Genomic DNA, 24,636 nt, shown 5'->3' on the forward strand with positions numbered 1-24,636 from the left:
ATCACTCTTTCATATAAAACCTTGAAATGGCTCATAACAACAATAACACCGACACATTAGTCCCAGAGTTCTGTTACATGCCAGGCACTGTTCAGAGGGCTCTCTATAGCTAAGTTACAATGGTGGTATAATAAGAACGTTGACATCAGTTGAGTTTTGACCAGGCACTGTTCTAAACACATATTTTACAATGTTAACTCATCCTTAAAAAAAAAAAAAACTTCCCCCGTAAATAAGGAATTTTTATTTTAAAATCATGGGAGCTGAATCACTAAGGGTTAAGTAACTTGCCCACAGCCAAGGCTAGTGAGCGAGACGGCAACACGCACTCCCAGGCACGGGCACTCCAGGCTCCGTGGCTGAGGCTCTGCTCAGGCTGCCTTCCCACAGGCTCCCCTCTGCCAGAGCCTGGCTCGGCGCTGCTCTGGCTCTTCCCTGTTCTGACCTCAGTTTTCACTGGCGTGGCTTCCTCCTGCCCCGCCATGCCGCGGCACCACATGGAACGGGCGCTCCTGTGAGCGAATCCGTCTCCTGGATGAGCTCGATTCCCTCAAGCTCGATTCCTTCTGCAAAACACCTGTCTGAGGCCAGGCACCTGGAATGCTCCCTCACAGCAAAAAGGCCACGCTGCTGGTGCTGTGTGCGTCCGTCCCCACCTGCTAAAATGTGTGCCCGAGAAAAGACCAGCTGTGGTCATTCCCAAACACACTCGTGCTAGTTGTGCCTCTTCTTGTACACATGTAATTTAACTAAATATTGTACAGATCAGTGAAACGTGAGTGAGAGAAATAGTCAACTGTTTTGAAAAACTAGCACGGGATGAGTTTTCCCTTCTAAACAGCTGTCAAATGCGGGGAGCCGGCTGCGAGCGCGCAGGGAAGATCTGCGGAGTCTGGGGTCGGCACTCGGATTCTGTCATGGCTCTCCGTAGGTTTCCACTCCCGTGTACAGAGACTACAAGTGACAATTGCAGACAGTGTAGCATGAGTGTGGTTTAGACGAGACTCTTGGAACTTCAGCTTGTGGACTTATTTATGCCCAAGGAAAGCAGCTTCTCATCTCCAAAGGCTGGTGGATTCATTGTGCATTATATGTTTTATAGTACACTGAGACAATTGAAAAATGAAGGTTTTTAAAAATAATTCCATGCCTTGCCAATTTAAGAAATTAATGACAATACTCTGGATTGTGTTGGATGAGAGGGTTTCTCGTCGCTTTGGATCGTGGACGCACAGGGCTCGGCACGCCAACAACTAGCCACCCCAGTCCCCAGGGCCCTTCTGACGCTCTCATTGTCTGCCTGTGAACGTGCTTTCCTTTGGCCTGAAATGCCTGTTTCTAATCTTTTTGCTTTACTAACTTCGATTCATCTTTCCTGTTCGATATCACCTGTTCTGTAATTTTTTCCAGAAGACCCAAGACTATCTACACGATCCACCCTCTAAGTGATGCTCAGAAACAGCTGCTCAGGAAAAATCCCAAACAAACCCATAATTAAACACTAGGAGGAAATGACAAAATAGTCATCCTTCTCACATTTCATTTGCTTTCCTGAGGAAGATGCTACAGGACAGTCTTTGGAAGTACAATTACAAGGACAAGAAATGAACTTTTCTAATCCTAGTATCCTATCCAAAATAAACCTGCAGGGCAACCACAAACTTGACCACGACCTGAAGGCTGTCTCGGTGCCAAGGAGAGAGCCCACATGAACGGGGAATCAGGCAGAATTCCGATTTGGGAATGGTCAGCTCCCAGAACGTGGTGTTCAGTTTTGTAGTGTTTAGGAGTTGTGGTCAGGCTGATCAGTTGCAGAAGCGGAAGTAGTCAGTAGCAGACACGACAAGCATGCCCCTAGGGGTGAGACCCCACTGAGGCAGTGCACAGCAAGGCAGGTTCAGGTGGCTGTAGAGGTTTCCATGGTAAGCCTGTTTCATCTAATCAAAGCGTCATTTTGTAATCCTGAAGAGAGTATAATGATAAGCGTTTATTTTCTAAGTGGGATGATTTTTGATAAGGGTGAACAGGATTGCTTTTATTAGAACGAGCTACATATCCCCTCATAAGATAGGGAGATTATGTTAATTAAGTGGTGCACAAGAGGAAACAGGTTGTGCTCCGGGACATGCGTCCACTGGCAGACAGCCTCGCACCCTAAGCTGTGCTGGAGCTGTTGGGTTGCTCCCCTGGGGGTGCTACCCCAGCAAGCCCCGCAACTGTGGGGGGCAGCTGAACAGCATCAGGCCGCAGGAAGAACCATCATCCCACAGTGAAGTGGCCGCATGCCACATACACCGAAATACTGTCATGGGAGCGTGGCATGTGTAGAAAGCAAGGGCTCCCTCTGGAAGAGACTAGTTGCATTGATGTATTTGGGGAATGGTTTCCACGGGCAGCCGCCCCATCTGTTCAGTCCGTGTTGCTCTAGGCTGCTAGTCCTTTGAGGATAATGATGCCACTTTTTTGATCAACAGCCTGCAAATGTTTCCCGTTACCTGCAAAATAGAGTACCTGCTTCCTGCACTGGTATTTAATTTTCTCCGCTGTCAGTCCATCCCCAACTGCAACCTACCTTGCTGGCTTCTATTAAACCTCAGTCCAGCCACACCAAAGAATTCACAGTTTTCCTAACGTGAGCCCTGCATGTGATCTGTCATCTGCCTACCTCTTGTCACAGTCTGTACCACTCAGGACAATGTTTATCTTTTCCCCCATTTCCCAGACCAGGATCAGCCCAGTCAGAATGAGTCATCTTCCTAAGGGCAGACAGGACAGTGGTTAAGTATCCAGGCTTTTGTGCATCTGGGTTCAAACCCTCTAGCGTTTCCCTTGTTTGACAAAAATACCGTCACTGTGGACACTACACAGTCCATAGTCACTTCTCAGGAAATAGTAGGTTGTTGCCATCACTGCGTCTCAAATCTACAGCGTGTTCCATTCTGCTGTTCTCTCCCCATAATGCTATTTGAATGAAACCATTAAAGACATATTAAGGAATATCTGGTTGGAAAAATGATGATTATGGTAATTCTTGCTGATTTTAACTAGGTGATTTTATTATTTTGCAATATTGATCATATAAAATGAAGAATTTCAATGCAAATTCAACAGATTTCAGTTGTTTCTTATCATGTAGCTTTTTAAAAATTTTATTTATTGATTTTAGAGGGAGAGGACAGGAGAGAGAGAGAAACATCTATTTGTTGTTCCATTTATTTATTCATTCATTGATTAATTCTTTTTTTAAATTGATTTGAGAGAGAGAGAGAAAGATTTGTTGTTCTACTTATGTATGTGCTTATTGGTTGATTCTTGCATGTGCCCTTACTGGGGATTGAACCCACAACCTTGGCATATGGGGACTCATACTCTAACTAGCTGAAGTACCTGGCCAGGCCTGGTGATGTAGTTTTATACGGAAATGTAGAAATGTTATTGGTAGGTGAATAAAACTTAAAAATAACCATTGAAAATACAGAATAAAAAGTTGTGTTCAAAGGTTACTGCATCCTCCTACATCAGAAGATCAGAGAGTTCTATAACCATCGCTGGTCATAATGAGTAGAGTTAACAGAGAAACAAATTCTCAGGAAATAAAATTGCAGGTGTCCATACAGAACAGAAGAAAAGAAGGCAAACAGTTCATGTGCCTGATTAAAGAATAGTTTTTGTTTCCTAGAAAGTGGCTTAAAAACACTAAAGCAACATCAAATCTGAAATAGGAGTACCCAGGCAGGTTTCCAGAACTTTCCACCCAAAAGACGATAAGGAGTCTCATTCTGATGACCATGTGGGGGTCGTGCCTGAGTTCCGTAATTGCCGTGAAGCCAGGAAAAACTGATTTTGCAGTGGGAGAGCGTCTTCCATTCCTAATGAATTATGTGGGGAAGGACCAGAGCAGTCTCAGCCCATCAGCAGTACCCTGACTCATATAACCCCCCCCTCTTCCTTTCAGTCACAGATGGGGAGCAGGTCCTGGCCAAGCTGAGAACATGGTGGTGGTGGTGGTGGTTCTTCGGTTTTGTGTTTGTGATTTTTGGCATTGGCTTTTGAAGGGTGGCCAATATGCTACCCCAGAATATTCCACATTAGCACAAGAATTATTTTGACATACAGGGACTAGAGAAATGGCCAGTGCCATTTCCTTCTTTTTCTTAAAAGCCGGAGATGAAGTTCTCGTGGGAAAGTCATCCTCTTTGTACTAGAAACAAAGTAACATTCTTATCATCAAGGACAAGAAGTTGAGACAGAGAATATTCTCTACAAGCAGGCCTTCTAAAATAATTCTTATCTTCCTTTAGCCTCCCCACATAATTCAGTTACTTTTCCATAATTGCTTCTCTTTGTTCAGCCTATTATAAAAACATGTAGGTTCTGTCTTGTCTCTGGGTCTTTCTGTCATTTCTTTTGTTTTTAATGGGGGGAGGGTCTTTATGTCTTACGAGGGCTGTCATGTCACATAAAATTTGTATAACCTTGTATGCACTAAGTCCTTATTTATTATTGTGCATAGATGCTAAAGCTTTAAACAAAATAATGTATGACAAAATCGATTTTGCCATGGGCTAACTGATATAAACCAGAGCTAAGTTTCTATGGCATCTCATTAACGTTCTAACAAAGCAACGTGAATTAAACATTATTCAAGGGCCTGCTGTACTTTTCTCTGGTTAATCTGTTTTGTGTCCATTTATTTCTCGGGCCCAGCTGAGAACCTTGAAAGGGTGGAGGTACAAGTCTTCCTCCCCTGTACCTTCCTGCCCGGTGGAGTGAACGCCAGGCTTCTTGGAGCTCTGGATATGAAGACATTTCCATGTTGTAACTTAAACAGGAATGATTGTTACTGGGCATCCTGCTGGGGTGAGCAAACCCTCTGATTAGTACAGTTCCCTGAACCCCCAAATTTAAGCCAAGGAAAAGGTACCTAATTTTGCAACTCATTTAAAAAAGTCAGCATTTTAAATAATAACAAAATAATCCAGAAGCTACATGTACAGGCCAAGATTGAGGAAAGCCTTTTTAAGCAATGCCCCCCCCCAAAAAAAATCCCAAAAGAAAATAATAGGAGAAAAAAAATCATGTCTTCAGAATGAAATTTAATATATTTATTTTTCTCTGTGCAATTATAATGACCGAATGTCTTCATTAGAAAGTGACTTAGAAATATTTCCCTTAACTTATGGCTACATGTCTCAGGGAAATAATGTACTAAAGAAAGAGAAATATATGTGTGTGTGTGTGTGTATGTGTGTGTATATATACAGATACATACACACACACACACATGTATTCTGTAAGTGAAATGGGGTTTGAATGCCATACTACCTTCTTTACCGGGTACCTTTTACCTGCCCTTCCTAACTCGAGTCGACTGTTCATAATGCCTCTCCTGCCTAGTCCAGCCTGAAATAATATCATCCTCTGAACATCGATGCAGTTAGCAAAATTTGTCAATTACTCATTTATTTATTCCTCCATTCCTCCGCTATTTCCTACGGCTGCTTCCAACCTGTTAAATTCCATCTGTGGTAATTTAGAATGCCACCTATATTTTATAGGTCGCTTTGTTGCTCGTGGTTTGAATCATGGATTAAATTATGATCTTGGCAGAAGGAACAGTATCTGACCCATACCATTTATACTGTTTCATACAGAAGTCATTTAATAATTGTTTATTCCTATCAGCGAAGAAAGAGCAGAGTTCCCTGGGTCACAGAGTTCATAAGCTCATCCTCATAAACTCACTGTAACACACAAGGTGCACTCGGCCACCCATCACCGGGATGAACAGCAGAGCCCAAGTGCGTGCCATATACAGGGCCTGAGCCAGCGTGGGTGGGATCTAATGTTTGGGAAATATTGTCATCTTATCAAATTCTCACCACAACTGCAGTGATTTCCACAGGCAGCCATAGATATTTTTAAGATGTATGTTTAACAGGAGAAAACATTCTTTATATTATGGAAATTATTATATTTGAACTCCTGTAATCCTAATTTGGAGAAAGAAATAAACCTCAGGAATATGCATCACTGAAAAAAGAAAGCTGTACTAAGAGCATTCATATTAAATTTATAAAATTAATTCTGCAACTTGATTGTGAATATGTATAAATCTAACATTTAATTTAAATGAACTAAATAGAGTTGCCCCGATCACCTAGCAACAGCCTACAGTCTATTTAAAAAATGACATTTCATTTTTCTCTCTTGAAAAGATGCTAAGACCTGTTCTTGGGAACCTCCAGTTCTAGCCGTGGTGCGGCGGGAAGGCAATTGTGGAGTCTGGTTTCTATAGTCTTTGCCGGTCCTCATCCTCTAGCTCGGTCGGTGGCCTCCCCTAAATGCTTCCGTCTCTCCATTAGCTGTGTGAAGAGGAGCTGTATTACATTATTGCTGGAGTATTTCCAGCTGTGATCCTGAGAAGTGTAATCACAGGTAGCTCTGGGTGATATCACTTACTAGAAATACTGTTACCACATTTGCTTAAATTCACCATCTATTAATTGCATACATTTTTCCCCCAATCCAATACAAACTACTTCAGCGTTTGGTTACTAAGCAAACATACCCTTAGCAGCGTTTAGAATCAGGAGAGAGGGTGAATACATTGAGCAGCGGGTAGTCTGGCCCTGTTGTGACAGCAGTGAGATCTTGGGAGTGCTTACAAGGCTGGCTCTGACCACGGGTTTTAAGGGATAATGCAGCTCACTCTCCTGCTTAAAATCCGTCTAGAGGAGGAAGACATCCACTGCATTTCCTGATCGGCTCCCGCAGAAACTTCAGTCCGTTCCACAGACCTGCTCTCGTCTTGTCTGGTGTGAATCTAGCGGCTGTTTTTCTGATTTGTTGTCTTATTGTTACCATCAAATTCTCTGTGTCCTTCTGTTTAGGCATCTTTCTCAATTAGCAATAATTGTGCCTCAGTGGCTATGACACGGCCCTTGCGCAAAGCTGCTTATGCATCTTTCTTATGAGCAGCACATAGCTAGACTTTTTACCCAATTGGAGAATCTTTTTTTTTTCAATTAGCCTGATTTGTCCATTTTACTTTTATTATAATTACTGATATATTTCAATGCCATCTTATTTTGTACTCTCTATTAGTCCTGCTTTTCCTCCTTTTTTTTTTTTTTGTATTTTCTGAATTCTATTGCATTAAGATTTTTAAATTCTGTTTTTCTCTACTGGTTAGGAAGTTATAGATTACATTTCTATTCTTTTTTTTTTAAAACAAAATTTAATGATATTAAATATCTCTACTCTTCACTAGAGTAGTTTTAAAAAACCTTAGGAAAACAATATTTTCAATCACTTTGCTTTTTTCTGCGTGTTACAGGTGTAAGTCCTCACGTGGGAGACAGACAGACAGACAGACAGATAGAGTGACAACATAAGCACTTCTCTGCTCTCCACCAGGGCGCGAACCGCATCATGGGGGCCCCGCCCCATGACCTCCTCTGACCCTGATTATATCCCGAAGGCCTCATCCTGGGGGAACAGGCTTCGACACGGAAATTTAGAGACACAACTCAGATCATAGCACAAAGTAATTCAATTAAGAAAGAATAGGGTTGTTGTTTTTTTTCAAAAAAGAGTGCTGGAATATTGGATATTCATATACAAAAGGAAGGAAGGAAGGAAAGAAGGAACTTGAACTGTCTTACCACATTAACAAAAAATTCCAAAACTATAAAAGTAGAAGAAAAAATAGGAAAAAATCTTTGTGACTTTTGTTTAGTGAACAACTTGTTATGGTATAAGAATTACATCCCAGAAAAGAAAAAAAAATTAGCTAGACTTCATCAAAATTAAAATGTTCCTTAGAGGAAAGTATTTGCAAAAACATGAATCTAATAGAAGTTCTTCCAGACTATATAAAAAAATTATACAACTCAATAAGAAGACAAACTACCAAATTTAATTTTTAAAAACTTTAATAGTTCACCAAAGAAGAAAGCAAATCACAAAAAGTACATAAAATCATCGGTCGTTAGGGAAATGTACATTAAAATCACTCCATGTCCCCAGCATGGCTCACGTTATTAAAAGGAATGATAATTAGCGAGTGTTGGTGAATCATGGGGCCCTGGGACTCGTACATTGCTGGCACCGCTGCTTTGGGAAAGAGTGTGACAGTGTGTTAGAAGGTTAAACATTGAGCTACTAGGTGACCCAGTCTTTTCACCTGCAGATGGTCACCCAAGAGAAAGGAAAACCTGTCCACACAAATACTTACACTCAGCTGTTCCCAACGACTGTATTGTCCATAGCCAAAGACTGAAAACTACCCATGTGCCCATGAATCATTGATTGAAAAACTAATTGTAGTATATCCATATTATAGTAAATTATTAGGAAAAATGGCAACAAATTGCTGATACGTGCAACAACATGGATTGATCTCAGGCATTAGACTAAGTTGAGCCAGAAACAAGAGAATACCTATGGAGTGATTCCATCCATAGGTATGAAAGGCTAGCAAAGGCAGAACTGCAGTGACAGAGGGCAGCTCAGCCGCGGTTACCTGGAGCCACGGATGGCGGTGCGGGCTGGTCTCCCTACAGAGAGGGACAAGGAAGCACTTTTTGATCATTCAAGTGTTTTAGTATCTTGATCTAGTGATTATGTATGTGATTGTATAGATTTTTAAAAATCATTGAATTGTATGCTTTAAGTGGCTGAATTATACTTCATCTAAGTTACACCTTAACAAGGGAACTCTGCTTTAAATTTAATTCTTATTTCTTTGATGATAATCTACTTTTTCCCCCTCGGGCAACATCACAAAAATTTTGGGCAGAGAGGGCATCTTCACTGCTCTGAAATTTCCTCACAATGTACCCAGCTGCAGTTTCTTTCTATGTATTTGCTGTGGTCACTTTGATTGCAGAATCTGTGAACCCATGCTCTCGTCAATTCTGAAAAATTCTCTACCCCTCTCTTTCCTGTTCCAGATATTTCCTCCTCCTTGTTTCTTTTTATTCCCTTCCTGTGGAACTCTGATTACACTTGTTGGTATTTTCTAATGTGTTAACATGTTCTCTATGTCTCTTTAATAGCTCCCATATAGTTTCCATTTCTCTGCCTCTTTGTGCTAACTTCTAAGTAATTTTTTAGATATGTATTCCAGTTCATTACTTCTTCCTTTAGTTTATACTAATGTACTTTTTGTCTACCTATTTAATTGTATATTTTAAATTTTAGAAGTTCTATATGATTCTTTTTCAAGTGTCCTTTAAAAATAGGATAGTATTCCTTGTGCATCTTTTTAATTCCCTTTTTTAATTTTAAAAATATTTAAATATGTATAATTTATATTCTGTGTTTGATAAATTCACTAGTTGAAGTCCTGGGATCAAATTCTGCTCTTCATTGTTCATCCTGGCTCATTAGTGTTGGCTGTTTTCTTATGAATTCCGTTATTTTGAATTCTGAGTTCCTATTCACTGGGACTTACCTATAGGACACATGTAAACCCTCATCTGACATGTTATCCCTGAAAAGTTGTATTTTCTTCTGCCAGATTCCTGGGGCCAATCCCAGTTCATTCTTAACTCTCCCAGATCACACACGCAGTGTGAGCTGGAGCCCTGATCTCGGCTGAGAGCCAGCTGTGGGTTTCCAAGGGAGAGTCTCTTGCTGTTGCAGATGCCAACCCTAGGTAGGCAGATGGCCTTTCCATTTTTCTTTCCTGATGGTAAATTCCTTTCATCTTGTCCAGTCTACCAGTGATGATAAAAGGTCTCATTCAAACATTTTCCCTGATCTCCCTGAATCCTTAACCCCACACTGCTGGTCTCTCCACGGCAATCAAAATCCAGAAGTCCAGGGTCCGGGTCAGGATACCCACTGCTTTGGATGAGGAGAAAAACCAAAGGAATGGTTTGAATCATGAAGAAATAAAACATTCCAGTCAATCATGGTTTATTAATACGAATGGCCCAAGTTAAGAATGTGTAAGTGTGCACACGTACATATGTATTTGGGAGATACTTTGAATATGAACTTGTTCCTTTTCGTTGTCGCAAGGGTTACATGGGTAATTTTGTATTTGACTGACGGCACTCAGAAGATTCAGGGACTTAACAAAAGCAACCATTGTTTTCAAGGTCAGATCGCGTCAGAGGCAATCACTCCTTCTTTATTTGTAAGGTCCAGGTAACTTGTCGTGGTAAACCTAGTACTAAAAATGCCTTCCTATAGACACGTAGTTAGAGTAGTATACAGAACTCATTTCTGACTGTCGAAACCCAAATTATTTGCAGGCCATAGGTATATACAACCTTGTAGGCTGACACCCCGCTTAACCGTTAAATCACCTAAAAGATTATCTTGTCTTTCGTTTATGTGAATTCAGGAGCACAAAGCTGTTTAAAATTCCATCCCTAGAGGAATTCGATTAGGAGAGTTATATTTCTTCGGCAGTCCTAGAAGGAACCAGCTCAATATTTTATCATTGTATATTTTTAAAGCTACTTTGGGTTGTTTTTTTGAAAAGTGAGGTGGAAACCTGGGAAATAGAATATACACTGTGTATATGGTGTGAATTTCGCCAGGGCTGTACAACTCCAGTAGGTCTTTCCTACCCGTCTGGTATCCAGGGAAGCCACGGTCTGCTAGCATCGCAACATGGGAACATGTACGTGGTTAGTAGGCGACACACACACAGCTCTGCCTAGAACAGCGACAAAGAGATTGTGCTTTCACACGCGAGTTTTAGAGTATCCCAGAATGGCATAAGAAGAAAAGAAAAAGAAAGATACATTGTAGCATTAAAAATAGTCCAGAGGCACAGTGCAGCTGTGGGGAAAAGACATTACTGAAGCACATAGCTCAGGTAGCTTGACGAGACCAGTGCTGATAGAGAGTGGAGGCTGAACAAACACATTCTGAATTCTGAAATGAAGGAAAGTAGTGGACAAAGGAAGACAATAGTAATAACTACTAGCACGAACTGGGTGCTTACTATACACCAGAACTGTACTGAGTATTTACTTAAAAAACAGTTCCAATTTTAAGAGAATCCATTTCCCAGGTGTGTAGCGAATGCCACTTTATCCAGAGAACATCTTTTAGAGTTAGGTCCTGGTATTCGCCCTGTTCTGCAGGTGAGAGGCTGACACAGAGTTTCCTCCACTTGCCAAGATCACGTGAACTTGAAAGTCAGACACGCAAGCCCCACATCAGCAGGCTGCAGAGACCCTGCTGCCCAGCCCCCTCTCCACCATGTTCTCCACTAACCACTAACCTTTGTCTCAGCCCACCTAGTGAGTGTCTCAGGCATCCCGTTTGAAGACGGGCAAGTTAAAGTCAAAACTCAGCCACTTGCACAAGATTACCTGTGGGCAACAGTATCAAGATGCAAACTGGTTCATCTGTTTCTAGACTTTGTGCAGTTTCCACTATGTCATCCTGCCTCTGTGACAGTACTTCTCACTTACTCATTCACTGGTTTATTTATTTCATGAGTGTGTGTTGGGCCCCTTGCACCCTGCCTTTTTCCGGGCTCTGGGGATACAACAGGGAACAGGAGAGTCAACATTCCAAAGGTTAAGTTCTAGTGGGGAGGGGTGGGCAACAAGCAAATAAACCAATAAGTGAAGTGTTAGTAGGTGCAAGGGAGAAAAACAAAGCGTTGTAAGGGGCTAGAAAGTGATGGAAGATGGTGTGTTTAAAGCTTTTAGGTGAGATGGGCAATGCAAGGACGCATGTCACTGCCAGGGGTCGTTCTATGATACTGCCATTTTCTATCACATGTATCTTGATATGTCCTTTATATGACCTTGAAACTCAATCTGAGTTTTATGTTATTTTCCTGATTCGTGTTTGACTGAAAACCCACCCTTTTGGTGCAGAATTGATTTTATGCAGGTTTGTTTTATTTCATAATTCGGCTTGAATGATTATTCCAAGAGATAAAATTGTTTTCTTTTCCTAAGTACTTATCCAGAATAACTATCCTTAAGAAGGGGGAAGTGTTTGGGCTTCACAGGAGAGAGTGCCTTGCCAACGATTAAGTGAGAGCAAGGGTCTCCCCGCGCCAGTCACACTTGATGTGGGAGGTCGGTTCTTGGAGGCAACTGCATGGTAGAAGCAGCCGTGATGTCGAAGCTCATTGGCTAATTTTAATTGAACCCTTACGTTACGGAGTACGTGACAGGAAGATGCGTTCAACTTGTTCTTGCTTTTCTTTAAAATGCTGAAACTCTTCTTCCCAGTAGTAATTAAAAATAGACAGCTGTCAGTAACTTACTGTCGGCTTCCCACGGCTACAGCATCGCTTCCTTGCATGAATGCTTTACTGATCGAAAACAAAGTAATTCAACATGGAAACTGTGTTGAAAATTAGAACCCATTCTAGATAATAAGCAGCCTCCATTTCTGTAGCACCTTCTTATGTATTCTTCTGCACATGTGTGGCTTGGTCACAGAAATGGTCTGGCAGGGACGACACCTCAGAGAACTGGGTGCAAAGCTCAGTTTCTGGGCTTAACTCTCTAGACGGGGGGTGAGCAGCCAGTCACTCGTTCATTCATGTCATTATCCAGCCAACAGTTATTGAAAAGCTTCTTTAGACAGGCATTTTCCCGAAGGCTTTGGGAGAATAAAAAAAGAAAAGAAACAGAAACAGTCTCTGCCTCCTAAAGAATCTATTATAGAATTGGGTAATATTTTATTCCAATTCTGTCCCTTTAATTTCATTTAACTGGTTGTGTCATACTTAAGCAATCTTGTGTTGTTGGATATTTAGGAATATATATAAAATATATATGCATATATATTGCTCTATATGTAACTATTATATAGAACACATGAAAGACCTGTACTGAATATCCCCATAAAAATATTTGTCCATATTTCTGATTATTTCTCTGGACCTGTACCAGTAGAATAACTAGGTCAAAAGGGATGAACATTTTAGCCTAATTAATAAATTTGAAAAAGTTAGGCCCACCTGGCAAAATAGGACAAAGCGGTTGCTCCCTTCTCCATTGCCACCAACCCTGGGCCGGAGCCTGACCTCGGTGAGAGCCGCTTGCCGAGCATGCTGTTCTAGGTGTGTATCGCTGACCGCTGCTCTTTAAATCGCTCTCAGAATGGTTAACCCTTTCCTCATTTTCAGGAGTAACATGTGAAGTTGAATCGCGCTGACCCAAATTTTTCAGTGACGTTAATAGTTTGCGTCTAACATGAGATCATTGGCTTTTGGGTTTTTTGCTTATACATCCTGAATTTTAGGGAATTGAGCGCTCATGAGAAGTGCTGTAGGTTGGTGTGAGAAGTTCCTCTGACTAAAAAAGCGAAGATTACCGCTGACCAAGAGTCAAGCGTCAACTTGAAAGCAAATGTTAGGGGGACTAAGTAGCTTAGTGTTTTGGCAGGGCTTATCGAACTTCATGAAACCATATTTAGGATATTGTGTATTAAAATTAAGTGGCAAAACATGGTATTTGGTGCTGGTGCATTGTATTTAAGCACAACATTCCTGCCTGCAGAAATGGGAATGAAATAGTGCGGCGAGGCTGCAGAATCCTAACCACACCTTCCTTCCCATGGAGGCTTTGGTGATGCCTCCCGGTCAGCCCTCAAGGACGGCTGGCATCTCCACCACGGCATTTTTGCCGTCCTCGCCTTGCGTGCCCAGCTGCTTGATCTCTTGGCTGTTCTCACCTCCTTGCTTGTGCTGTTTCTTCCCAGAACCATCGGTCACAAGAACCGCTACGTCAAGGTACCGCGCGGCCACATCTGGGTGGAGGGCGACCATCACGGTCACAGCTTTGACAGCAACGCTTTCGGGCCGGTAAGTCGCCCCATCGCTGGTGTCATGGGAATTCACAGGGAGGAACAGAAGTGTGTCAGATTGTTTGCTCAAGTAATCTGGCCAAGAGCGATCATGAACTTTACAGGGAAATGATTTACATTTGAAGACGTCCTTGCAAGTGTCCTAGATAGGTCATCTAAGCCATTGGGTGTGTGTGTGTGTGTGTGTGTGTGTGTGTGTGTGTGTGTTTCATAGAAAAGAACACGGGTGCTTCCATAAAGCATGCAAAGAGCCTTCCAGCTGACTGCCGGCCCAATGGGAGAGTCGTTTCCCCCCATGGAACGGCTTGGTGCCTTATCTTCTCAGCTGTTCAACTGATGTAATGTGGAAAAGACCTATAGGCATTAGTTTTCTACATCATTTGTTAAAAACGCAAGTATCATGGAAATCACATGGGTAAGTAACATTTTGTCAGCATTTAATTTATAGCAGAAATGCAGGCGTTCCTTATGCCAAGTTCATGGTACATAAACTATGTGACTAAACTGGTATTTCATATATGGTTTTTCATTTTGAATATGTACAGAAATTCCCTGCTTATGAACCCTTTCATGAATCATTATACAAAGCAGAGAAACTTCTAGTGCATGGAAATTGCACCTGATTGCTAGCGACCTGTGTCTGTTTAAAAATGTGGATCTTCACCCATTAGACTTTCCTCAAGTGAGTCCTGTCTATGCTTAATATTCATGTGTAAGTTAATATTGAACACCCTAAGATAGGTTTGCAAAAATAATGTATCTACATGGTTTTGCCTAAAACTGACTTTCGACAGCATCTGTATGACGGTCCCCTTTGCCGTATGAGGGACCGCATCGCCGTCTCTCAAGTGCGGTCTCTCTGACTCCCTTTGGGCTAAAAGCACAATTAGAGATGCGATTGGATCAGAATTCGGGGTAAGTAGAAAAATGTTTAGAAGACGGCCCCTGCTTCTTTTTTTCTAGTTGCAATGATGATAAAAGCGTCTAAGGTCTTTTTTGCTTTTGAGTAGTAATTATTAGAAGAGTACAGTCTAGTTTTTGCAGGGTACCCAACGGTGGGGTGAGCCGATCAGAAGTGCTTTGCGTCACCTGTAGCATGGAAGTGATTTCTGTGAGCAAAGTCAGTAACAACTTGAAAGTGAAAATAAATCACCTAAAGCACTTTCGTTTCTCCCTCATCCATAAGATTAAATCTGTTTAATGTATCACATTTTGGACCACGTCCACATTAAAAACGTTAGTTCACATTAGTTTGGGTTTTCATTTGTACTGACTCTGAAATGGAATGTTAAAAAATGTTTTGTTAGGAGTTGCAGGGTGTATGACAAAAGTTTGAGGTTGGTTTGCTTTTTCTTTATGAATAAATTAGCCAGGGAAATCTTATTTCTATAATTTGTATTGCCCTTAGTGCACCTTATTCCACCTGTGTTCTCGTTTGGGAGAGGGAAGGAGGGGGTTTCGGTGCCCATGGCCCGCCCTGTGTCCAGTCCTCGGAGCCCCTCTTCTGGGTTCTCTGCACGTCACCTGGAACCGCTGAACTATGAGTTCACACGGGAGAGGGTATCAGGTGTGGAAATATTCTGTCACCTCATCTTAAGAAAAGAGAGGGAAGGCGAGAACCATGTGTGAAGGACAGTTTCATTGTGTTTATTACACTAAAAAACTATAGTATGCGACACATTGACAAATGTATTGTGTGTAGCACTTAACTTCCATTTGGGTTACATCATGTTTTTAAAGGAAATCTACTTTTTTATTATACCTCGAACCAATAGTATGAGTCTGAGGCACAAAACTACTTACTGTTTTCTATTTATTTCTTAATATTTGAATTTGCGTTTCTGATTTGGCTTATTGCCTCTTTATGTAGGTCCTAGATGGGATTACATAGTTTTATGAGTGAGAGATTAATAATGGAATATGAATTTAAAATAGCGATATTAAGTGATAGTAATAGACTCCATCACAACAGAACAAGTTCCCACACCGGTCCTTCTACCTTGCTGTGAGGCCGCTGTGGAAAGAAACTACAGACACTTGCCACCGCAGTGTCTGTAGTTTCAGATACGTTATAACAACACCCAAAACCAGGTAATCTTGGTTACAGACCTCATCAGTCCCTCAGTTTGTATGGTGTGCATTTCCTCATGTCTAAATGGAAACATTTTCTCTACCCTGAATCCATCTTAAATAAACAATTGATAAAATGAGCACGTCGTGTGTGTGTGTGTGTGTGTGTGTGTGTGTGAGTGTGTGTGAAAGAGAGAGAGAGGGAGAGAGGCTGGATAGGAAATGTTCCGATTATGAATGTATCTTCATGGACTATCTTGGTCCCAACCTTCGTGAACATATCTTCATCACACAGTGATAGGAAATGTCCTATCTTCTCGTAATATCAATTCACTAATATATGACTTTACTTAGACTCTTAATATGAGAAATACCTTTTGTAAATGTTCTTCAAAATGATGATAATTTCCTGGAAGTGTTTTTCAGTGCATTTACTGGATTATATATTGAAGATACCTGATGATTCTGTAATGTAGGTTTATGGTTGCTTAGAGTATTGGATAAGCTCCTCTCTTTGTAATTCTTGGCTCTGTGAACCAAGTCAGGGTCTTTCCCTTCACCATCCCTACTTCCATGTCAAGGACAGTGAAACGTTGTTTATCGTAGCTGTGTTGTTATTTGCCAGCACCCAGATGAACTGCTTAGACTAAATATTGGTGGATTTCTCTGCTTGTTTGGTATATACGCATAACTGTGCATAGTGATTTCTCAGAGAGTGATTTTTAATTATTTCAAATTCGCAGACTCTGCTTCAATTACAAAGGTATGCTGTAGTTCCTTTCTTCCATTTATTATAAATATTCATTCCAGCACTTATATTTGAAACATTCTATTCAGTTCATTCCTGTCGGTAGAAACACAAATGTGACTCCTGTGGCCTCCGTTTGGGTTGCGTATTTTCTGTCTTTGATGGTCCATCGTTTTTATCTAGTTTTAAGTGATGAGCCACTGAGATGTTATACTTTCACTGTTTGCGGTATACCGATTTGTTGCGAGGAATAAATGTTCTCGTAGAGACTCTAGTTATTTAGTATCTAAAATAATTTATTTTACTTCACTGAACAAAGGACAGTGCAGGGGGGCGGATCTTGTCCTTAAATATTTCAAGGCAGAGATAAGCTTTCCAAGGTGTATAAAAGTACTTAGGTTCTTAGGTTCATGGCCATCGTATCGCCTTGTGAACAATTCGTGTCCAAGAACCGTGAAGCAGAACCGAACAGTTTGTGCGCGGAAACCGTGCCTGAGGCAGTGCCTCTTTCTGAGACCGGAGCTGCACTTGACACTCAGTAGGAATTCTCCTGAGTTCCGAGTCTTCGGAAAAGATCTCGTCATTTGTTTTATGGATACCTAATTAGATAAAATATTAGCTCCCTAGATGTTTTCTTGAAGCAAATGTGCCTGCTGGATGATAGTTTTTGAGTACATGCATCTTAGAAATGCTACTTATATTTAACTGAGCTGATGGTCTGAAAGTGATGATATATGAGAAAACATTGAAATGAAGAGTAAAATTCTATAGTATTTCTTTTGAATGTAATGAAATTCAAAGAGTTTTACTTTAAAAAAACTTGTGAAAAAGTGAAGGACAGGAAAAATAAAGTTTATGTTTTTATACCATGCAAGCCTTTCATTTAGGTCTTCGAGACACTTTTTAGCATTAACTTGTTTCCCACCTTGATTTTGGCCTGGGTTCTGATGGGTGGAAGGGATCAGGGGACACAGGGTGCATTAACTGGACAGAGGTGGCTAGTTTAGGGGAGACATGTGGGAAATGAACTTTTTAGGAGGTTTACCATGTAGTTGTGCCTGCTTTTAAATTTTTCCCGGCTTTATGCATTTTTGGTAAAAAAATGAAATCACAGTATATGATTAACCAGGGCTGCACAAGAGTATTCTCAGAGATACAATTTGGTGAAAGAAAGAGGAAGAATTGGAAGTTTTGATATTCTTGAGACCATATGATGAAGCGTGGCATTGGGGGGCGGAGTTTTGGGAGACGTTTAAGATTCAGAGATGACATGGGCAGAAATTCAAGTCATGGGTGATGAGCACCGAACCAGTGAGTCTTCTGTCACGGTTAAGAGCCTCCCCGATGCCTAGGAGGAGCAAGGAAGAGGGTCGGTAGATGCAAGGACTGAGAAACAGGCCCTGCCTGTGAGCGGGGAGAGCCCAGAGGGGAGGCAGACGAGTCACCAGACAGCTGCGGTACAGCATGTGATCTCTGTGCGAGGCAAGCACGGGCCACTCACAGGAGTGGAAACCGTGTGCTGAAAACCCACAGGAGAAAACGATGCAATCTCCTAGGAGCGTTTGGTGAAACAGTATTCTGAAATGGGTGAGATTAAAAACAACTGGATAAGTTCTACTGCATGAAATACCCTAGATTCCGCACGTTTTGTGAATGGAGCAGGTCATGTCTGGGCTGGCTGATGGGCTCCAGCTGCCCAGGCAGCGTCTCGCCTGTCCTGTACAGGACAGTTTCATGGGTGCGTGCGAATGAACTGACATTTCCTTTGGTTTATTTTTGAAGTGTAGCATTTCCCTTGTGTAAATTCTCTCGAGCAGCTAGGGCAACTTTTATTTAAAATCAGCCATTTTCAAATAAAGAAAAAGGTCATTAGACTGTGTTGAGAGGATCCAAATGAAGTGTTCCATCTACATTTTCTTTGAAAAATGATGCTTAGACTTTAATTGGTCCTATTTTCTTATTTTCCTGTAGAACATGCTTTTGTTCATTAAAGCATTTTGTTGGGAACTACAACAATCTATATTTTATGTGCAGTTAATGGTAACAACAGTCCTACGGATCTCCACACCACAGAACCTTACCTTGGGGTTTTTCTGGATGTTTCTCGGAGTTCCCTTAGACCGTGCTGGAAACCAGCAACCTCACATATTGTGTTTAGGTATGATTTTCTTTGGGCTGGCATAGACATGACAAAGGCATGCACTTCATAAGAAGGTCAAAACTAATAATCCATAATTAAAATATCTGCATAATCAAGAGAGGTCATTCTCAGAAGAAAAAAACCCCCATTTTCTAGAGCAATATTCTAAATACAGAAATGCCTGAACTGCCAAAAGAAGCCCATAGTCGCTCAGGGTCAGCATCGCTTTTAGTTGGAGGTGTTACTCTACAGTTAGGACATCGACAACGATAACAAAAAAGCGTATCACTTTAAAAAGAGAGCATGAGAAGACAATGGCAGCCAGAAATAGTGGTGATGTAATTAATTATCACCGCCCCCCACCCACCCCGAGAGCAGAGACAATTCTCAGCTTCCATTTTCACCAGATCAAATTCTGTCTGGCGTCTTTATCTTTCTGCTCGTGTAGAAATCATTTTCCACATGATTTCATTTTCAGAGAGGAGAAATGTCAGCAGAATTGTCATTAGACTTCATTACTATGGCAGCCACTATTCCTGTGGGCTGTGTAGTTACAAAATTAGGCACGTTCGTTTTTCAGAAATGTATATTCCCTGCCAGGGGGTCAGGAGCCAAGATTTACTTCAATATGGGCGATGTTATTAATTTAGCCATTTTATAAGATCTCAGAACTTAAAAAAAAATGAGGTCGAAAAACCCGTATTATTTGTAAGACACAAGTGGTTGAGTGCATAGGGAAAATAAAATGGACCATCCAAGGGGGTCAAAAGTGGGGAAAAAATCGGCTCTCACTTTGCCTGGATGACACCAGCAGGGAGGGCCTGCCACTGAGGATACAGGGAATCAAGGGCTGAGATTGAATCACCTCATTTAAATGGATATCTACTTACGAAATATTTGCTGGGTAATTGCTCTCCACTTTTCTTCCTATGCAAACACCAAACTATGTAAATGACTCTTCTCTTTTGGCTAAGCTCCCGGGAGATAACTTTCCTTGGAAATTTTTAATTTTCCTGAAGCTTATTGTGTGATATTAAAGATGACTTCGCTTTGTGCCAACATCCTATTGGGTATGTTTACCTAAACGACTGGCAGGAGAATTTAAAGCAGCCCTGGTGGCGGTTTCCTGTGGCCTGGAGCCGTAGGCGGGGCCCATAATGGCCACAGTCACCAGTGTTAAGTACTGTTTCTCGTAAGGCTCCTGCGGCTCTGGGGTGTATTGAAATGCGTCTGCCTTGGTGAATCCAATGCAGTTCTTTGTTGCTGTGCTGAGAAGCCGAGCTGTTGGTGTGTTCTCCGGACAGGACATCACAGACCTTGTAGCTTTAGTATAAATAACAGTGATTCCTCGCACGTGACTCCTGGGTGACTCTGCTCCCACCCCTCCTCCTGTCCCTCAGAGTTTTGCTGAAAAGACCTTTGATCACATCATGCCACTTCTTAAAACAATATCATCAGCCTGTAGCACCTGTCATGCTTAACATAGAAATGTTAGAAGCCTTCTGAAGATTTGAATCAGAAACGAGACGAAAAGGTCCATTCTCACCACTTCCGTTCAGCGTTGTGCTAAAACGGACATTGCCAGTACAGGTGAAGGCCAGGAAGAGGTTGAAAAGAAAGATTCCAAACTGTTATCCTCTCTCCCAAGTATGTGATTGCCTACTTAGGAAACCAAAAAGAACCTGCAGAAATGTCTTCAACGGCACTAGTAGCGTAAAGAGCTATCACATGCAATAATAAACCATGTCTGGACATCATCGACAAATAGCAAGTCCACTTTTATAGAATCTGCCATTCAAGAGAGCTGTAAAAACGTCAGGACAGTGATTACTTCTGGAAGGGAATGGAATGGAGGTGACTGGGGAGGGCTGAGCAGGTACGCTCTTACTGCCTAAGCAGGGGGATGGGTACACAGGTGTTCCTTGGATTAGGCTTTACACCTTCTATGTCTGGAACACAATGGAACATATTCAACTACCACATAAGCAAAAATATTCAAAGTTGGCATCAGCAGCTGCATATCACTCACAGCAAGTCTCCCCCGACGTCTGCGGGGCTAGGGCGTGGGGGTCCACATTGCCTTATCTAAATGTGTTAACAGCTATGTCAAGTTAACAGACCGTCAAATGATATATGTCCCTTTCTCTTAAAATAATAAATATACCCTTACATGGCTAAAACCAGGAAACATATAAAATGACTGAATTTAATTATCCTTACTGAGTCTGAATATCCTGCTGAAAGGCCTGTGATGTTGGAAAGAGTAATCTCATATAAGCAGTTATAACTCATAAATTATTATATGCTTATTCATAAAAATTTTCTGACCTTCATTTCTGCAAAATCGCTGTTACAGTAAAGATTTCTACACAATTTGCATTTAATTTATAATAATTATATAAAGGATTATAGTAATTTTAATTGCATTAAGAGTATAGAAAATCAGATATGTTTATCAAAACGTAAATGAAAAGTAAATGTAAAAAGTTACAAAGTACATTTTTTCAAAATTTTCTAAATTTTTTGGTAAAACATCAAGAGTACCTTTCAAAATCTAAAGGCGAAACAAAAATGGCTACTAATGAACGTAAAAATGAAATCAAATTATTTAAATAAACTGAATCATTAAGTATTTAAATAATTAATTAAGTCTTACTGTGTATTTTTATAAGAATAAGTCTAGATACAGGTCGCGAGTTCGGGTTCCTGTAAAGAGTCGGGGCGGTCTGCATTAATTTGTGTCCTGAACTACGTACGTGCAGATTTAGGGGCACTGGAAAGCCCTTTACATTTCTGGACAAGAGGGTAATCAGAAGAGGCCTGTCAGCCAGACTGATTTGGGAAAATTGGGACTGAAAGTTTAGACTGCCAGTAGGCTGCAGGTAGAGAACGCAATTACTGGATAATAGTATTGGTTCAGGTGGGAGATGATTAGGCCATAGACTAAGGTGACAGTATAAAAATATGAAGAAGTGGACCAATTTGAGGGTCCTTAGGAACCAAAACTTGCCTGAATATGTATCAGATCCTGCTGCCCCGAATTAACTCACCGCATCTGTCAGAGAAGTTTGCCAGCTGAAACACTCAGCTGCCTTCACGCTCAGCTCCGAATGATCAAACTTTAAAATTGAGCAGGAGGAACGCAAGTCGGAATGGTATTTAGGTGGTCATTTTTATGTGGAGGACCAAGAGATGGATGGAGGGGACAAAGTGATGTCTCCAGGCTTCCTTAGTTTGCCAACTACTTGGACTGATACTTGGGCTACCAGTGTTGACTGACTGACGAGAACTGGGCTGCCTCCTAGTGATTGGACCGCGGTCGTGACTGGGGGAGGGACAAGAGAGGCTTGCTCCTGACTCCCCGGGAACTTACAGGCTGGGGCTAATCCATCAGAACTCTGTTCTCCTGCACTAGGCATCCCTGATAGCTGGTGTCCTATGCACCTGTTTCACTGCCCCTCTGCTCCCTGTCTGAAGTTCCCCCGAGACTCAGAAGGTAAAGGCAATTCCTAGACTGTAGCAGTGAGTGAGAAGGAACTGTACCAGGGAAAAGGAAACATTTTGATTATTAAACTGGATGACAGAAAAGCAGGTTTAAACTTTTTCTCTTTCATTATTGTTGTTATTTACAGTTATTAAGTGTAAATCTATATATTTTTAAAATTTCTTTTAAAAGATCTTATTTATTTTTAGAGAGGGGGGAAGAGAAGGAGAAAGAGAGGGAGAGAAACATCAGTGTGTGGTTGCCTCTCATGTGCCCCCTACTGGGGACCTGGCCCACAACCTAGGCATGTGCCCTGACTGGGAATTGAACCATCGACCCTTTGGTTCACAGGCTGGCACTCAATCCACTGAGCCACACCAGCCAGGGCTATATGATATATTTTTTAATTAAAATGTGTTTTTAAAAGAAACGATCAGTTTCTGCTTGTATTAACTAACCACTTCTCTCAATGAAATCACTGTATTAAAATGAGCATATTGCAATTGAGGAATGAAATTAGGGTGAGATCAGTGGAAGGGGAGGGGAATTGTGAGGCTTCATCAAGTTATGGAATATCAGTCCTACCGCTTTGATCAAGACGCCTGATGTAACAAAGATAGTTGTTAACTAGGATCTACTTTTGCTAAAAGCCGCATGAGGCTAAAGTTTCACTCTGACCTCCAGCGATTGTATTTGTAGTTGAAGGGCTGCAAGCAAACTGGCTGGAAGCTACTTAAAGGTCCCTGCTTGTGACGTGTGTGCCTTTTTCCCACAAAGGCTTTCAAGCCGATCTGCCTCCTATTTACTGGGAAGCAGCCGGCAGCAAAACATTGCTCTCAAATGAGCCATAATTGCATTTAGGTTGTTCATAGAAACTAAGTTTCACTTCAAAAAACATAATAAGATGATAAATGATGTCATTTCTACAAGTCACTAAGGAATTATGTTGACTCTGGCCAAGGAAAAATTCTAATCTTAAAACATTTGGTCCAGAGGCTTTTAAAACAAACTTAATTGTGTGTTTCTTCTGACATTAAAAAACAACCCCCCCAAAACAAAAGCATAGGTATTTGTTCAGTCTTTCAAACAAAGAAAACTTATGGACTGAAGAGGGGATGGCAACGGCATTAAATGAATGGATTCTTGGAATCGAAAGGCACGGTTCCCCAGGCTTGTGTTCCCAGATTGAGCGCATGGCCCTGCACTGGCTGAAATCTAACAGAGCCCGATGGGAAGGCCATTTCAAAGGTCGTTCTTTGAAGTGCATGGGATTCAAATAACCCTTTTTTGCCCAGATGGACATTGCTGGTTAAGTTAAATCACTATATCTTTTCAAATAGTATTATGCTATGGAGTCACAAAAGTATACTCTATAAGATCTTAAATAAATTTTCCAGAGTGAGTTCTTATTTGGTTTTATTATAGGCACATAATACTTTTCTATATCTTAACTGGGCAGGTGGGGGGTGGAGGGGCTCCCATGCTTTAGCTGAAGTGTTTCCCCCTTTAGGAGGGACTAGTGTTTGTCTGCAGGGAAGTCTCTTTACAGTCCTTAGGTCAGGCTCCCTGTAACAGTGTTACATTAGTGTGAAATTGTATTAAGTGCTTGCCACCCTCTCATTACCTCTAACTGTCTCACTCCTAATCCATTTGGAGTTCATTATCCACAATACCTTTTCTTTGTCTCAGCAAAGTAAATTGAGTATTCAGCATTTTAAAGAAAACCATGAAAAGGATTTAAATAGGGTAGTCCTGAGTATAAGGCCATTACCCTAATTGATATATCATGATCCTTTATGTTCAGGAAGGTTGCCCTTTTTATAACATTATTTTTTTTTTAATTCTCTGTTTTTAATCCCTGAAAGGCTCCGACAGGACCATGGGCACTATTAATTACCACGATCCTTTGATTAGTGTATCTGTTCAAATGGGCTTTTCTATAACTTGCGTCCAGTTTAAAAATAAACCAGCCCAAACCATCACGAATCATGCAAGGCAGAGACGCTTACAGATGCATGCAAAATCACTCCGTATATTCTTCCTGCTCAATGCAACGTAGACTGGGCCTAGAATAAATTACAGTGTCTTCCCAGCTCATCGTGCATTCCGTGTTCTCAGCCCCTGATTTCTTTTACCCGCAGCAGCAGCCCCTCCCTCTGCCTTGGGAGTCTGCACCTCCCCTGCGCTCCAACTCTTTTCCTCTCCCTTTCCTCCAAAGGAGGAAGTCTGATTACCTTGCAGAGAGTCAAAGAGGGAGACTGGAAGGGAGGAAAACAGAGAGACAAAGAGACCATCTCTTGCAAATGTTACTTTCAACTCTATAAACGTGGCATGAGTCTTTCTCCTCCACTTAGCATCATCAGAGAAGGAAGAAATAACAGGACAGTA

At 41.3% G+C, this 24,636-nt stretch overlaps 1 protein-coding gene across 5 annotated transcripts in view; it reads left to right on the forward strand.

The window, feature by feature from the left end:
• IMMP2L (inner mitochondrial membrane peptidase subunit 2) overlaps nucleotides 1-24,636 on the forward strand; it is a 614,910-nt gene that overhangs the window by 467,378 nt on the left and 122,896 nt on the right. For all 5 annotated transcript variants that reach the window (XM_053926192.1, XM_045197291.2, XM_053926193.2 and 2 more), the window contains one exon: nucleotides 13,702-13,804. In XM_053926192.1, the coding sequence (XP_053782167.1) occupies nucleotides 13,702-13,804 (103 nt within the window). The remainder of the gene's footprint in view (nucleotides 1-13,701; nucleotides 13,805-24,636) is intronic.

This window comes from Desmodus rotundus, chromosome 6 (assembly GCF_022682495.2).
Source record: "Desmodus rotundus isolate HL8 chromosome 6, HLdesRot8A.1, whole genome shotgun sequence".
Classification (NCBI taxonomy): domain Eukaryota; kingdom Metazoa; phylum Chordata; class Mammalia; order Chiroptera; family Phyllostomidae; genus Desmodus; species Desmodus rotundus.